General features: G+C 38.5%; 1 protein-coding gene across 4 annotated transcripts in view; it reads right to left on the reverse strand.

The window, feature by feature from the left end:
* The window catches only part of ESRP1 (epithelial splicing regulatory protein 1), a 57264-nt gene that overhangs the window by 38063 nt on the left and 3181 nt on the right, over positions 1-16020 (reverse strand). For all 4 annotated transcript variants that reach the window (XM_020873154.2, XM_020873157.2, XM_020873156.2 and 1 more), the window contains exons 4-6: positions 13615-13729; positions 257-355; positions 36-90 (exon numbers count right to left, since the gene is read on the reverse strand). In XM_020873154.2, the coding sequence (XP_020728813.1) occupies positions 36-90; positions 257-355; positions 13615-13729 (269 nt within the window). The remainder of the gene's footprint in view (positions 1-35; positions 91-256; positions 356-13614; positions 13730-16020) is intronic.

The raw sequence follows: 16020 nt of genomic DNA on the forward strand, positions 1-16020 counted from the left end.
ATATGAATACAAACACATTGAAAGACTCAACTTACCAAGTGCCACTTTCAAATTTGTAATTTACTCTCTCAGGATCTGAAAACCTGTGATCTAAAATGAGAACATACAAGTCATCCTTTTAGCTGGAGAGAAAGCTGTGAGTGTGCGTGTGCGTGTGTGTGTGTGGGATGGGGCAGAACAGGACTCAGCAGCTTAGGTGACAGAAAGTGGATGGGATCAGATTCTAGGTCCCCACTGTTATAACACCAATACTTACTGTAAGGGTCTGAAATCATTGCTAAGATTATATTTCCCATATCTTCAACTTGAGATGCTCCATACCGGGAGGCTGAACTATTCTTCTCAAAATTTAAACCTGGTAAATTAAGTTGAGGAAATATTTTGGGGAGGTAAAATGAGCTTGCTTTTAACCCCAAATTAAACTGTCATGGAGCCAAGAAGAAGTAAGTAAAATGCATCTAGGCTGAAAATTCTTTGAACTCTCAGAACAGTTGCTTCCCATCAGTCTGGATTTTACCCATATTTCCTAAAGTATCCAATTGCCCCTTTGGACCAAGATGACCAAATCAATCCTGTCCTGAGGAATAATACCAGGAATAAAATGTTTATTGAGGGGAAGCAAATGCATGAATAATGAGCACTTTACTGTCAAACCATGAAGTATACAGCGAAATTAACAAACAGAATCCCTACCTTACCTTCACAGCACACGCAGGCAACGACCATGCTGACCTAAAGATATAGTTATATCTACCAAAATCACAAGGTATTAAATGGCTTTAAGCTTAATGTTCAAAAACTTTTCAGAATAGATAACATTGTATCTCTGATATTATTTTTATCCTGAACTCCTTTTTACAAGATTTTTGGAGTCCCATAACACAGTTATCTTGGATGGCAACAAATGCTTGTCTTTTCAGAGCAGATGTATAGAAACAACTCAAGTATTCAGGGCCAACAGTGACCAATGTGACCTCTGATCAAGTGAGTACACTGGATAAGCCAGGAAACATGGCTTTTAAGAAATGCTTGGCTCAAGTTGTGTTGAGGGTGCAACCAAAAGAGGTTTCTGCCAGGTTTTATCAATTTGCAGTCTAAAGCATGTGACTTTGTCAAAATAGTCACCTTAGAAAGCCAACAGTCATTAAAATGGTTCATTTCTTTATTTTCAAGCTTCAGTGCTATAGTCACTTTGTCATGAATTCACTCTAAGTTTTATAGTGTAGTACAATGCACATAACAAATAATACAATAGGACTACCTTTTCTTGAGTTTAAAATGAAAACAGCTGTCTCCATGGTGGTTGTTAAAATGTTTGCCTCATTTTATAAAAATGTTTTGTAAGATTGGTATTTTGTAATATGGGTAAAAAATGGACAAATATTAATAAAAAGTAGGTAACATTTAACTGCAAATAAAGAGGATACAACATAAAAACAACTCAGAGATCTCTTTCCCACCAAGAATTATAGCCAGTCTCCTGAATGAGTAATATTCTTTTCTATTCTCAATTCAAAATCCCTTTCTATTTCATATCCATTGGCTTCCTCTTTCCCTTCTCCAATAAACAGACATTGCATTGCTTTCCCCCACGATAGGCAAATTTATTTTTCTGTTGTCCTTCAACCAGTTCCATTTCTCTGTAGTTAAATACACTACATGTAGAAAGACAGCCATATGTTCCTTGGCAAATTACTTAACCCCACTAAACTTCATGCTATTTGTAAAGCCGAAGCTGTGATCATCTTTACCTTCCTGGACTTCTGTGAAGATTAAATGAGACAAAACAAGCTGAGGACACAAAGCAGGCATTTAATACTTGAAGTTCCCCGCTTTTAGGTGACCAACTTTCATAACCCATGATAAGGACACTTTAAGAGGGTCACATTTATGACTAAAAAAAAATCTGAGCTCACCAGATGCCTATTTGTATACTCATAGGATAATCATCAAGCTAAAATGGTGGATAATTTCTGCATTCCCCCTGTAGCCTCACCCTTTACATTAATCACCAAGTGAAGAAATAAATGTGCTGCCCACTGAGGGATTAGAAAATCAATCCCAGGAGATGTTCAAGCAACCGAGTAATGACCGCTGACTGGGGTCATTAAAATGATTGTCCTTGGTCAATCTATGACAAAGGAGGCAAGACTACACGATGTTGGAAAGAGTCTCTTCAACAGATGGTGCTGGGAAAACTGAACAACTACATGTAAAAAAAAATGAAATTAGATCATTCTTTTAACACGATACACAAAAAGAAGCCCCAAATGGATTAACGACCTAAATACAAGACCAGACACAATAAAACTCTTATCTTTTTTCGACCCATCTACCAGAATAATGGAAATAAAAACAAAAGTAAACAAATGGGACCTGCTGCTGCTAAGTTGCTTCAGACGTGTCCGACTCTGTGCGATCCCCTAGACGGCAGCCCACCAGGCTCCCCCGTCCCTGGGATTCTCCAGGCAAGAACACTGGAGTGGGTTGCCATTTCCTTCTCCAGTGCATGAAAGTGAAAAGTGAAAGTGAAGTTGCTCAGTCATGTCCGACTCTCTGCAACCCCATGGACTGCAGCCCACCAGACTCCTCCGTCCATGGGGTTTTCCAGGCAAGAGTACTGGAGTGGGGTGCCATTGCTTTCTCCGCAAATGGGACCTACTTCAACTCAAAAGCTTTTGCACAGCAAAAGAAACAACAAATCAAAAAGACAACCCACAGACTGGGAGAAAATATTTGCACATGATATGACTGTCAACAGATTAGTTTCCAAAATTTACAAACAGCTCATGATGCTTAACAACATCAAAACAAACAAATCAATCAACAAATGGGCAGAAGACCGAAATAGACATTTCACCAAAGGAGGCATACAGATGGCCAAGAGACACATGAAAGATGTTCAACGTCACTAATGCTGGAGAAATGTGAATCAAAACTACAAAACTATAATGAGATATCACGTCACACCAGCCAGAATGGGTATCATCAAAAAAGATCCAGAAACAATAAATGCTGGAGAGGGCGTAGAGAGAAGAACCCTCCTACACTGTTGGTGGGAATGTAAATTGATACAGCCACTACGGAGAACAGTAGGGAGACTCCTTAAAAAACTAAGAAACAGTGCTATCATATGACCCTGCAATCGCACAACTGGGCATATGTTCGTGCTTCTGCGTGCTCAGTCTGACTCTGTGTGACCCTATGGATTGTAGCCCACCAGGCTCCTCTGTCCCTGGGATTCTCCCGGCGAGAATACTGGAGTGGGTTGCCATGCCTTTCTGCAGGGGATCCCCCCAACCCAGGGATCAAACCCGAGTCTGCCTCCTGCATTGGCAGGCAGGTTCTTTACTACCAGCACCACCGGGGAAGAATGTGCAGAACGTGCCAAAACAGAACGTGCTCGGGTGTGCTCAGTCAAAACGCTGAGCATGTATATTCGAAGAAAAACATGATCTGAAAGGATACATGTGTCCCAATGTTCACTGCAGCACTGCTGACAACAGCAACCTGATAGCGTGGAAGCAGCCTAAATGTTCCTTAACAGAGGAAGGGATAAAGAGGATGTGGTACATATACACAATGGAGTATTACTCAGCCATTAAAAAGAATGAAATAATGCCATTTGCAGCAACATGGATGGGCCTAGAGACTGTCATACTGAATGAAGTCAGAGGAAGGAGAAATAGTGTGATATCCCTTATATGCAGAATCTAAACAGAAACGATACAAATGAACTTACCAAACAGAAAAGACTCACACACTTAGAGAATGAACTTACAGTTCCCTGGACACACTACTATATTTTAAATGGATAACCAACAAGGACATACTGTATAGCATAGGGAATTCTGCTCCATGTTATGTGGAAGCTGGATGGGAGGGCAGTTTGGGGAAGAATGGATCCATGTCTATGTATGACTGAGTCCCTTCCCTGCTACCTGAAACTATCATAACATTGTCTATGCCCCAATACAAAATAGAAGCTTTTAAAAAAATGATTATCATTGGAAGACTATACTGTATTTATGAATTCAGAGCCATTTTCAAAGAATGTAATGACAGGACAGAAAAACTGGAGCCAAAAGATGAAGATGCTTTAGGAAGACAATTGCCCTAAGTTTTCTGGGGAGATGGGAGGGACTTTAAGGGCCTTTACAGAACTAAGAGCTGTGACTAGCCATAATGTATCATGTAAACTATGCCACCAATCGTCTAGAACCCTGCAATTCTTGTAACACTTTCCCTCTTGTAAGGGCCTACAATGAAGTACAGAGAAGGATATCCAAGAAACAGAGACCAATCCCATCCATCATAAAGGCAAGGTTTCTCAACCTCAGCATCAGTGGCATGTAGGGCAGATAAATCTTTGTTGGGAGTGGGGGTGGTGTCTTGTGTACTATAGGATTTTTAGTACCATGCTAACCTCTACCTACTACTAGTTTTAACAATTAAAAATGTCTCCTCTCACCCCCAAAAAAAGTCTCCAGATCTTTGCCAAGTGTCTCCAAGTGGGCAAAATCTAGCCCAGGTTAAGAAACACCATTAAAAGCTAACAGCTCCAAAGAGTGGCAACTTAACCCCTTACTACAGATTCAGAGAAAAGTTTTACATGTAGGAGATCATTACTGGACAGAAAGTTTGAAGATATCTGACCAAGGAAACACTGCATAAGGCAATTTGATGCTTTGGCAAAACTCCGATCAGGAGAGACACATAGACACACACCCTACACCTTAAGGAACATGGATGAAAACACAGCATAAGGCAACCCTTGACCCTCACTCAATTTTTGGGCAGCCCAGAGAAAAGTATGGCTTTCCTGTTTTTAAAAGGATTGTATAGAACAAATGAGAAGCGATTGTATGTGGCCTGCAAAATCTAAAACATTGATTCTCTAGCCCTATAGTGAATAGGATTGCTAACTTCTGATTTGGAAGAATAAAATTGCCAAAAATAGAGAATGCTACAGAAATATTTGCCACATTATAACTTTCTATCCCAAAACAGAATCTTGGGGGGAAATTAAACTTTGAAGGAACTGCATGGGGAGAGTATGCTCCATTCAAACCAGTTTTTTCTCTTCTGTAAATGACAAGAGGCATAAGCCTTCTCACCTCTGCTCAGGTAACTCCCCTTTAAAATCCTCTTATCTTCATAATCCCTTAACCAAATTAGACCATGGGTCACTCCCACTCAGCACCAAAGCCTTCCCTAACTGCTTGAGGTCACAACCATCAATCTGAGTTGATTAGATAGTATTTCTATACAATATTAATATGACTCTCGTCAACTCTACTTTGCACTTCCTGAGCACAGGTTCCCTTTCCTCTGATCTCTTTCCATCTACCACAGCACCTATTAACTTTTAAGATTCTACTGACATAAATGGTGATATTTATTACACACCATTCTGTGCCAAACACTATTTCCTCCTATACTTATGCAGTAGCCCTGCCAGGTGGATAACAGTGAAACCAAACAGATGATGAAACTAGGATGGAGAGAAGTTCTGTAACTCACTCAAGTTCCCCAGCTGGTAGGTAATGGAGCTGGAATTATCATACAGTTCTGATCTGACTATGTGTTTGCAATTCGCCACCCCGAGATAAGCAGCTCTGTTTGTTCTAAGCAACCATTTGTGAGAAGCTTTCTAAATGTATGTATGACACGTGTACGTATGGCTGAGTCCCTTCACTGTCTACCTGAAACTACCACAACACTGTTGATTGGCTATACTCCAATACGAAATTAAAAGTTTGAAAACCAATGAACAGAAAAGAGACCCAAGTGACTAAATTCTCTAGCATGGGTCATGATCCCGTCTGAAATAGTCTGAACCTGAGAATACACGGATTACACGTAAGCAGACATCCTCTCAGTTGTACTCAAGCCAAGAAGGCATTCTATCTGGTTTAACTCTAAAACCAACCTATGGAAACTACTTTTGGAATAATGCATGTAATAAAATAATAATTAGCACATAAATATATGAAAGCCAAGTGAAAAAGATGGATCAGAAGTAACAACGTGAAGTACCCTGTTTGTGTAGAATGGATCTGCACCTGAAGAACTATTTTACTGAACTCGACTTTTTGAATTAAGACTGTGTTGTAGACATTTGGCTAACCTGGTTCCACATAACAGGTCCCAACATGTTTCCCTTCAAGTCTTCACACACCAGTAAGATCAGCAGCTCTGAGCTCCTAGCAACTTTTAAAAGTCACCCAACCTCCTGCATGCCCAAACCACCCATCACCCACACCACTCTCTTCAGAAGATTCATTCAGTTTTGAGTAATTCTTACCAGAATGTAACATGAACAACACACACAGGAGAGTTTAGTACCGATTCTTTCTCCTATCAATTCATAATTATATACTGAATGACCTGCTAAGCGTCTGATCTTGAGGGAAGGAAAGATGAGCCTGTGCCTCCTGATTTATGGTTCGTCATGCAACTTAGTCATCCTGCCCTCAGGCGGCCACAACAGCACCAACAGGCTTGGCCAGCTCTACAGTGAGACACGCCGAGAGGAGACGCAGAAGGGTAAAGCCAGACAAGTGGGAACAAAATGAGCGTTCCAGGCTGCAACTGAGCCAAGGGCTGCGTTTACACAGAACTCGGACACAGCCGGAGGCCTCATTGGTAGTTGAACAGAGGGTGCCACGTCGGTGAAACAGATTTCAGGACTTAACCCATACTTACACTCTCTGAAGGCAGAATTCAGAGAGAAACTTTTCAGAACACATCAATATCAACTGATCCATTCAAAAGAAGTTCCCTTTTCTCGTGGCCTGAAAAGCGACCCATTTCGTTTCAGGACACTCAATTTTCCCTGGTAAACAGCCATCTTTTTAAAACAAGTTTTTAGTTTCAAGGAGAAAGCACACATATAAAACAAAGGCACTGTGGAGCAACTAAATTTAAACTATGTTAAAATTGCATCACAATTGAAAATTCCAATTCAAAGCCATTTTTCATTACCATTAAACAGCAGCCCCCCACCTCTCGCCAAAGACAAGTTTGCTTCTTCCCTTCTACTGTTTTCCTTTTTTTATAGTCTAACAGGGCTGCCTATATTGCCAGACAGACATTTTTCAATAAAATTCCTGTCTTAAAGGAACAAAGGAATAGCAAGTATAAAAGACAACACAAAAAAGTTGAAACAATGCTCCAAATAAGAACTGAATTTCCTACAATTATGTGAAGGAAAAAGGGGAAAGTGATAAATTACCCTTATATGAGTTGCATAATTCAAAAAACAGGTTCTAGGGAATTCTCTGGCAGTCCAGTGGACAGGACTCTGTGCTTCCACTGCAGGGGGCACAGTTCCATCCCTGGTCAGGGAACTAAGATCCCTCAAGCCACGCTGAGTGGCCAAAAATAAAATAAAAAAATGAAACAGGTTTGTATACATAATCTGCTATAAAGTAAGCTTTGAAAGAATCAAATAAGAATGCCACTATAAAAGAATGTAACTAAGATTCAAAGCAGCAAAAACTTTTTTTATAATAAATGCGGGGGAACATATATCCATAGTTTTAACTTTTCCACCGAAGCCTACACTTTCTAAGAGTGAGGGGAAAATGAGATTCATCCTAACAACTACTACTTCAGGAGGTATTATTAACAAAAGCACAGAACTGACAAGTCAATTATACCTCCGAAGAAATAAGCTGCAAGTGGGGGCCAATGCAAAATAAAAGAAAACTTACTACCTTAGAAAAAGATATTCATATGGGATAAACAAATTAGGAGAGACTGCATGATAATGTTTTCCAAAGCCTTCTACAACAAAACAACTCTCCTAGAATTCCCAAACTCACATTTTAAAAGTAAACTATTTTGTAATCAAAATAAATCACATAAAATTAACATAACAACTCTGAGTGCTGGCCAAGAATATACAGAATTTCTAGTCACACACACACACACACAAAAAAGAATTTCTAGTCATGTTAACTTACTACACACCACAAACCAGACTACTGGCCGATTTGGCTCACATGATGGCTGTGTGTTACCAAAGATAATTTCTTCTCCACTCCAGCTAACAAGGTCAACTAGTAACCCGGCTTATCTTGGTTATATTTTAAATCTCTTTCATATACAAAAAGATACCAGGGAGGATTCAGCATCTGCCTCTGTTTTTTTAAGAAGGGCAGTGAAGGTGTGTGCGACCACAAAGATCCAGTTCAACTAACTGTAACAAACAAGTGGACTTCCCCGGCACTCCAGTGGTTAAGAATCTGCCTGCCAATGCAGGGGACGCGGGTTCTGCTCCGGGAAGATGCCACATGCCTCGGAGTAACTAAGCCCCCAAGCCTCTACCAAGCCTGTGTTCCAGAGGCCACACTCTAACAAGAGAAGCGACCAGAATGAGAAGTCCAGACACTGCAACTAGAGAAAGACTTCTGGCAGCAACAAAGACCCAGTGAAACCAAAACAACATTTTTTAAAATAAAAAACCAAATAAGCCACCATATTACCCAGCAATACCACTTCTAGGCACATACTCTGAAGAAACCAAAGTTGAAAAACACACGTATATTCCAACGTTCACTGCAGCACTGTTAACGATAGCTAGAACATGGAAGCAACCTAGATGTCCATAGCCAGATGAATGGATAAAGAAGCTGTGGTACATATATACAAGAGAATATTACTCAGCCAAAAAAAGGAATGTACTTCAGTCAGTTCTAATGAGGTGGAGGAACCTAGAGCCTATTATACAGAGTGAAATCAAGAAAACAAATATCATATATTAATGCATATATATGGAATCTAAAAGGATGGTACTGACGAATCTGTTCAAAGAGCAACAGCGGATATACAGACAAGAGAACAGACTTATGGACAGAGGGTGGGGGAGGAGAGGGAGAGAGAAATGGAAAGAGGAGCATGGCTGCACACACATTAACATAAGGAAATACAGAGCCCATGGGAATTTGCTGGGAACTCAGACTGGGGCTCTGTGATAACCTAGAGGGGTGAGAATGGGTGGGAGGGAGACTCAAGAGAGAGGAGATGCATGTACACCTATTCATGTTGACGTATGACAGAAATCAATATTGCAAACCAATCAATTAAAAATAAATATAAAAACAAGCACATAAGCGCAGAATGAACCACATTCACACAATTTTACAATGGCGAAGCTAAATTAACCCTTAAGTTTACCTGTACTAACATGTAGCTGACATGTTAAAAGGTCTATACCCAGTCTCTCACACAAGGTTAGAAAAAACTTAGGTGTAAAATAGTTTAGATAAGGTCTTAAATCAATAAGGAAGTCCTTTCAGAGTCATCGGCAGCTGGCTTTCTTTCTCCATGACACTCAACAACCCAGTCTACACGGGAGAGTGCACGGTAGGGAAGGCAGTGGTTGAGTGGTTGCATGAACCACATTATTCCTTACAATAGTTACGCCCATTTCACGATGGGGAAACTGAGGCTGAAAGGTCCAGTAAATTCACCCCCAGAGCTTGTGTTCTTACCACTCTGCCAGTAAGGCTATTGTGTCCGTCTTTAATACATGGGAAAAATAGGCCACTGTTGCCGTGTCAGTAGCACGCCCACACAAACATGTATTGTTTACCCCTGTCACGAAGTGGTGAAACCAACACACAGCACACTCCTACTGACACTAGGATGAACAGACAAGAGTGGTTTAGAGACTTTTTTTTTTTTTTTTACCGTGATATTGTAAAGCTGCACTAGTGAAATGGCATTTGGTAATAATGTCAAATAGCATATATGGATGCACTACCCTACAACTGGGTCGAAATTTTACAAAATTAACTTCCCTTTCCCCCTAAATATTATAGTCTCAGGAAACAATATAAATTTATAAGGGAGATAATCTGTTTAAATAGGCAACCCCATGCTCAAATTATCTTTACAAATTCTAGAATTTTATCCCCTAGTTAACAAGCAGGATGTTTGCAATCAGACTCAGGTTCAAATGTTGCCATTTCTAACTCAAGACAAAACCTCAAAGCCTCAGTTTCCCTAGCTATAAAAAGGGGGCAATACTTCCTCCACTGGGTGCTTGGGAGGCTATTACTGGGATAAATAATAAACTCCCAAAGAACAGTTCTCTACTTTCATGTGCTCTCTGGATAAGGCCATACTTCATTTAAAATGAGTTCTCAGTAAAGGCTTGGTAAAATGAAATAAACAGTGGTAAAGGTCTTGATTAAGGAGAATAAATCAGCACATGGATAACAAAGCTAACAAACAAATAGGTTAAGAAACCAGGAGGAAGTAATTCCACGCAACATTGTGGGAGAAACAGGTTTGCTCTTAAAAAAACAGGTAAGTCACACAAACAGCCTCATAATCAAAATGGACTTTCAGCAGGGGACAAGTAGAATTCATTTCCCCCAAGGGATCTATGCTAAATTTCTTCCTTAAAAAAAAGTTACATGGGCCCCAATTCCTATCATTACGCCCTTACCACTTCACCTGATTACAAAATGCCAGCCATAGTTCACTTGCTAAGTAGGACTGTGTAACTCAAAAAAGCAGGTAACAAAATTGCAGTTGGAATAACTCAGAGAGGCTCAATATTAACCCCAGCAGCAGTTTTAGAACCAACACAAAGACAAAAGAGGAAAATAAGTGCTAATGTAAGAACCAGGACTGCATACAAGAAATGCCTAAACCTTTTCTTTTAAAAGCAGTCATACTGCTTTATTTACATCCAGGGTTCACAAAGCTTTCACTGGGAAATACCATAAGCAAAAGTGAGGCTTGAGGAACTTTCCCTGGTGGCCCAGTGGCCAAGACTCCACACTCCTAGGTTTGATCTGTGGTTGAGGAACTAGAGGACTTCCCAGGGAGCTCAGTGGAAAAGAAACCACCTGCCAATGCAGGAGGCTGGGGTTTGATCCATAGGTCAGAAAGATTCCCCTGGAGTAGGAAATGGTCACCTCTCTAGTATGTTTGCCTGGAAAATTCCAGGGACAGAGGAGCCTGGCAGGCTACAGGCTATGGGGTCGCAAAAGGGTCTGACACAACAGCACACACACATGCCTGAAATGGAGCCTAACTTAGCTTTATTCATAATTCACCTGTTTCCTGCAGTCAAATATTTCCGATTTTCAGTTCTACGGTATTTGGGGGAAAAAACCCCACAAAACTGTCAACAAATAGTTATGGAACTAGAATGAAAAGGAATGACAGAAAAAAAATAGTCAGCATAGCATATTACCCATTTACCTAAAGGTCAGATAATACAAAAATTATATAAAGGTAATAGTAATTTTAACACGCGCGTACAGAGCATAATGTAGGTAATACAGAATGAAGTGAAAAGTGGAAGTGTTAGTTGCTCAGTGGTGTCTGACGCTTTGCAACCCATGAACTGTAGCTCAGCAGGCTCCTCTGTCCACGGAGCTCTCCAGGTAAGAATACTGGAGTGGGTAGCCATTCCCTTCTCCAGGGAATCATCCCAATCCAAGAATTGAGCCCAGGTTTTCTGCATTGCAGGCAGATTCTTTACCATCTGAGCCACCAGGGAAGCCCAGATAATATAGCACAGAGCAAGTGAAAAGCCCAGATTACCATACTGACGATGTTTACTAATACCCCAAATCTTATATATGCTAAGCTCTTAAGAAACCAAGGTGAAAAAATGGGTAAGCTTTTAACAAGTTATCTCTGAACTGAAAACACATTGGAAAAAAAAACAGAATATCTAAATGTAAGAACCTCTTGTTTGTAGTTATGCAAATTTTTACTAATATCTGACTTATTACTAGACAAAGATTTTCTTTGCTAATAGAGAAAACTGGGTGATCAGGAATAAACCTGAACACTGCCTTTCCTATTCAAATTATCTTTTTCTATTATACTTTCCCTCCACTATCTATTAATACTTTGCAAAAGTTTTTGATTCTTTATTTTGTACCAGCACATTAAATGGTTTAGCATTTGCTGTCAATGGAATTGTGTCCCTCCCCAAACTTCATGTGTTGAAGCCCTAGCTGCTAAATGTGACTATCTGGGGATAGATTTAGGAGATAATTAAGGTTAAATGAAGCCACAAGGAAAGGCCTCCAGCCTTATAAAAAAAGGAAAGAACCACCTCATTCCTAGCTGTGCCAGGCCCCCACCCCACCCCACTGTGAGACGCAAGGAGGAGGCAGCTATCTGAAAGCCAGAAAGAGTCCTCACCAGAGGTGAACCATGATGGCACCCTAATTTGGGACTTCCCACACTCCAGAACTGTGAGAAAATAAATTTCTGTTGGTAATAAACCACCAGTCTAGGGTATTTGTTATGGCAGCCTGAGCTAACTAATACAGCATTCTAACTAACAAATCACATAACAAATGTTTTCCTACTGTCCCAACCTTCTAATGAAAACTCTTGTTTAGAATTCCTTCAAATGAGCTTATTCTATCCTTCTCCCAGAACTTCTGGGAGGTAAACCAGTAACTTAGTCAAGGTCCCTCAGTCGTGTCCTACTCTTTGCGACCCCATGGACCATAGCCCGCCAGGCTCCTCTGTCCATAGAATTCTCCAGGCCAAGAATATTGGAGTAGGTAGCCATTCCCTCCTCCAGGGGATCTTCCCAACCCAGGGATTGAACCCAGGTCTCCTGCATGGCAGGCAGATTCTTTATCACCTGAGCAGCTAATCAGTTACACCAAAATTCTAGCTATCTAATTCCAAGCAAGCAAATAAATGAGTTTGATCTGCTTACAAATCTTTAGGAAAAATATCCAAACCATCTTTTTCATCAAGAAATTTTGAAACAAAAATCAGACTTTAGCTCCTGAAAAAGAATGATAAAGTTTAAGAATAACCATCTGTAACTTCCAAGTTCCTGAAAATAACTTGAATCTGACTTCATGATGATTCTCATAGTGGCTTTGGGTGGGTCCCCAACAACTCTATTACTCAGTGTTACATCTGATAGTTAGCACATAATTGCTTATTAGTTAGCACTTTAAAGACTTACTGTATGAAAGATGATGGGTCATTCATGACAAGATTTGTGATTATAAAATTTACTTTTACAGTACATGATGCATCAGATATATTAGCTCGGTAATGAAATAATTTGGGGTAAAATCTCAACCTCATTTTATCATCTCAACAGATAGGTTATAGTAACCACCACAATCTACATGTATTTGAAAAACAGATTAAAAGCGGTGCCAATGATGAACAGCTGTTTGTAAAGAGTATACATCCACAATTAAAAAAAAAAACCAAAACACCCTTATCCATTCAAAAGCAGCAGAAATAAACACCAAAACCAAGATAATCAAGACTAAGTGGCCTTAGAATTGGCAAAAAAATTCTGTTTTTCACATTCATCAATTCATCAACTGAAAAAACAAAATCAAGCCACTCCTATAATCCAAAACTGAATTCTATTTTATGTGTTCACCTCACAAATATCAATGTCTAAAGCCATGTAGATCATCATTCCGATTCAGTCAATTACAACTACTTTGATTGTACCGTTTTCCCCTAGCACAATAGACAAATTTTGGACAAGTGAATTTTCATACAATGTTTTAAAGTTTCTTGAATTGCCATATTTTCCTAGAGCTGTCTTCTCAAATGATTGCTGAGTCATTACTTAAAGGATACACTCTGTCATTGCTGCAACATCCAGTTTATCAATATCAGGTGAACCAGGGCAACACTTCTTGAATTCTTTTCGAAGATCAAAGAAGGAATAGAAGCATTCAGGCAATAATACATTCTGAGGAAGGACAAGGTAGATACTGTTAACTAGACACATTTAGTTCAGTAATTCCCTAACAATTAGGAACCTAAGAACTGAATGTAATTATATTTTACCACAATTAAAAAAATTTTTTTTTTAATTTAAACATTAGAATGTCTTCATTTGCTGTTAAAGTATTACATCCTATAAAAAAGTGTCATGCAAAAATAATTCATTTTATTTTAAGGCAATGGATTATACATGTGTGCTCCACTATGTATTCTTCTAAAACAGTTCTAAAGCTACAAAACATTTAGGCTACTATACTTTATATTTCCTGTCTGATAATACAATGTTCTTTGTCTAGCCACAATTGTTAGACCATCTATATTTTTAGGAAGCGATATTAGTCCTCTCAGTTTTCATACATATGCATATGTTTACAATATATGTCTAGACCTGGGATCCAAAGTTTTTATCAAAATTTAGTTTTCTATTAAAACATAGCTTAAAATACTGGGTTCTGATAAAGCATACTCCACACACTAAAATTAGAACATAGCAAATTCCTGATTACCTGAAGAGGATTATTTTTCTGCCAAATTACAGTCCCACATTAGTTTTCCAGACCATTATTATTCTAGCTAAACCCTGAGAACTCAAATTAGACTTAAAAGAATATATCACAAATCTCAGTGGCAAAGAAGACATGATTCCTATTGACTAGCATCACTCTTGTAGTCAAACAAAGCTCAACTGTCAGAGCAAATATCACACTATTGTGTCACTTTTCTGAAAGAAAAAAAATCCTCATTGAATAATTATCAAAGTTTAGTTTTGTTACAGTGAATTGAGATTTGTCTTAAAACTTCAAGACAGTCTATGTTCACTTACTGGGAACTTGTACATTATAAAGTCAAGGATATAAAGACTTTTTAATGTTTGTGACCCATAATATTTATGCAATAATGTCTCTAAATTTCCTTTATTGGATTCTATTAGATGTGGTTTGTTCATGCTATATTTGAAACAAGTATCAGTATATCATGGTGATGTTTTTAAAATAGGTAATCTTGAATTGTGAATCTTGTAAGATTAGCTACAAAAATGCTTATTTAAAAGCGGTTTATAATGACAATAACTCAAAAGTCCGACAATAAAAGTTTGGTTTAAATAGGTATATCCATTTAAGACAGTGAATTTTTTTTTTTTTTTACTGCTTACACAAAATATTGATGTTATATTAAATTCAAAATAGGTTAAAAGGTTTATGTAGTATGAATGCTCCGTGTAAAAGTAAGGCTTTTTTATAAAAATCTGAAAGAACACATTCAATTACGTTCACATTCAAAAAACCACTTTGTTTTCTGACTAGAAGGGTTATTTTGTTTTACCATGTCCTTATTTTTCTATAATGAATAGAATTATTTTCATTATGATGCTAAATTAATGGTTTTAGTTTTATCAAAATCTTAACAGAAGTTACTCAGGAAAAATTTTTCTCTGGAGGCTGTCTCACATCCAAAGCAGTGCATCTAAAATAACAAAAACTGCTGCTTTACTCCAGCCCAATGGAGAAAAATTTAATTTTATCCCTTATATGAGTATGAAGGGAAAAAAAAATTTCCATATATGTATCTTTTTTCTGGATTGAGGGTATAGCAATTATGTTGAGCATTTACTTAATTAACAAAAAACCCTCCTCTTTTCATCAATTACTAAGGTGCTATAAAAAGAGGAGTTTTTAATCCAACTCTCAAGATACAGGAACTTGAGTTCCTCCTTTAAACTTTTAAAGTTGTCATTATCCATTTAATTCATTTCTCTCCTTTCCGTACTGGAGTAAAAAGAAAAAGTCTGCACTGACTGCTCACTTGTGACATCAATCGCCGGTCTACACTTTTTATTGCAAGATTTACCTCACCTACCTTTCCTGAGGAAAATATTTTACTTCCATCTTTTCAAGTTCAGTATCTGCCTATCACAATAAAAAGTTACAGCTCTAACTAATTAAGTTGATAAGATCAACTACATTAACAATAATTGGTCACACTGGGTCTGCTGTCTATGGGTACTATTTTTTCTCAATCCCTCAGTATTCTCCCCGAGAAGGGGAATCACATCTACATAAGATAGTATCCTTCTCATTTCATACTTTTTTCCATACCAGAAAGATGAGTAAAGGTAAAAGATGAGGCTGACCCCATTATTTTGATACAAAATTCAATCAGTTGCACATTTACTTAAAGTCAGACAAAACACAGTATGCTATAATTAACATTTAACTAGTTACTTAAGAGTACAAAGCTTTTTAATGAAATCATTAG

The sequence above is a fragment of the Odocoileus virginianus genome, chromosome 15 (genome assembly GCF_023699985.2).
Source record: "Odocoileus virginianus isolate 20LAN1187 ecotype Illinois chromosome 15, Ovbor_1.2, whole genome shotgun sequence".
Classification (NCBI taxonomy): Eukaryota; Metazoa; Chordata; class Mammalia; order Artiodactyla; family Cervidae; genus Odocoileus; species Odocoileus virginianus.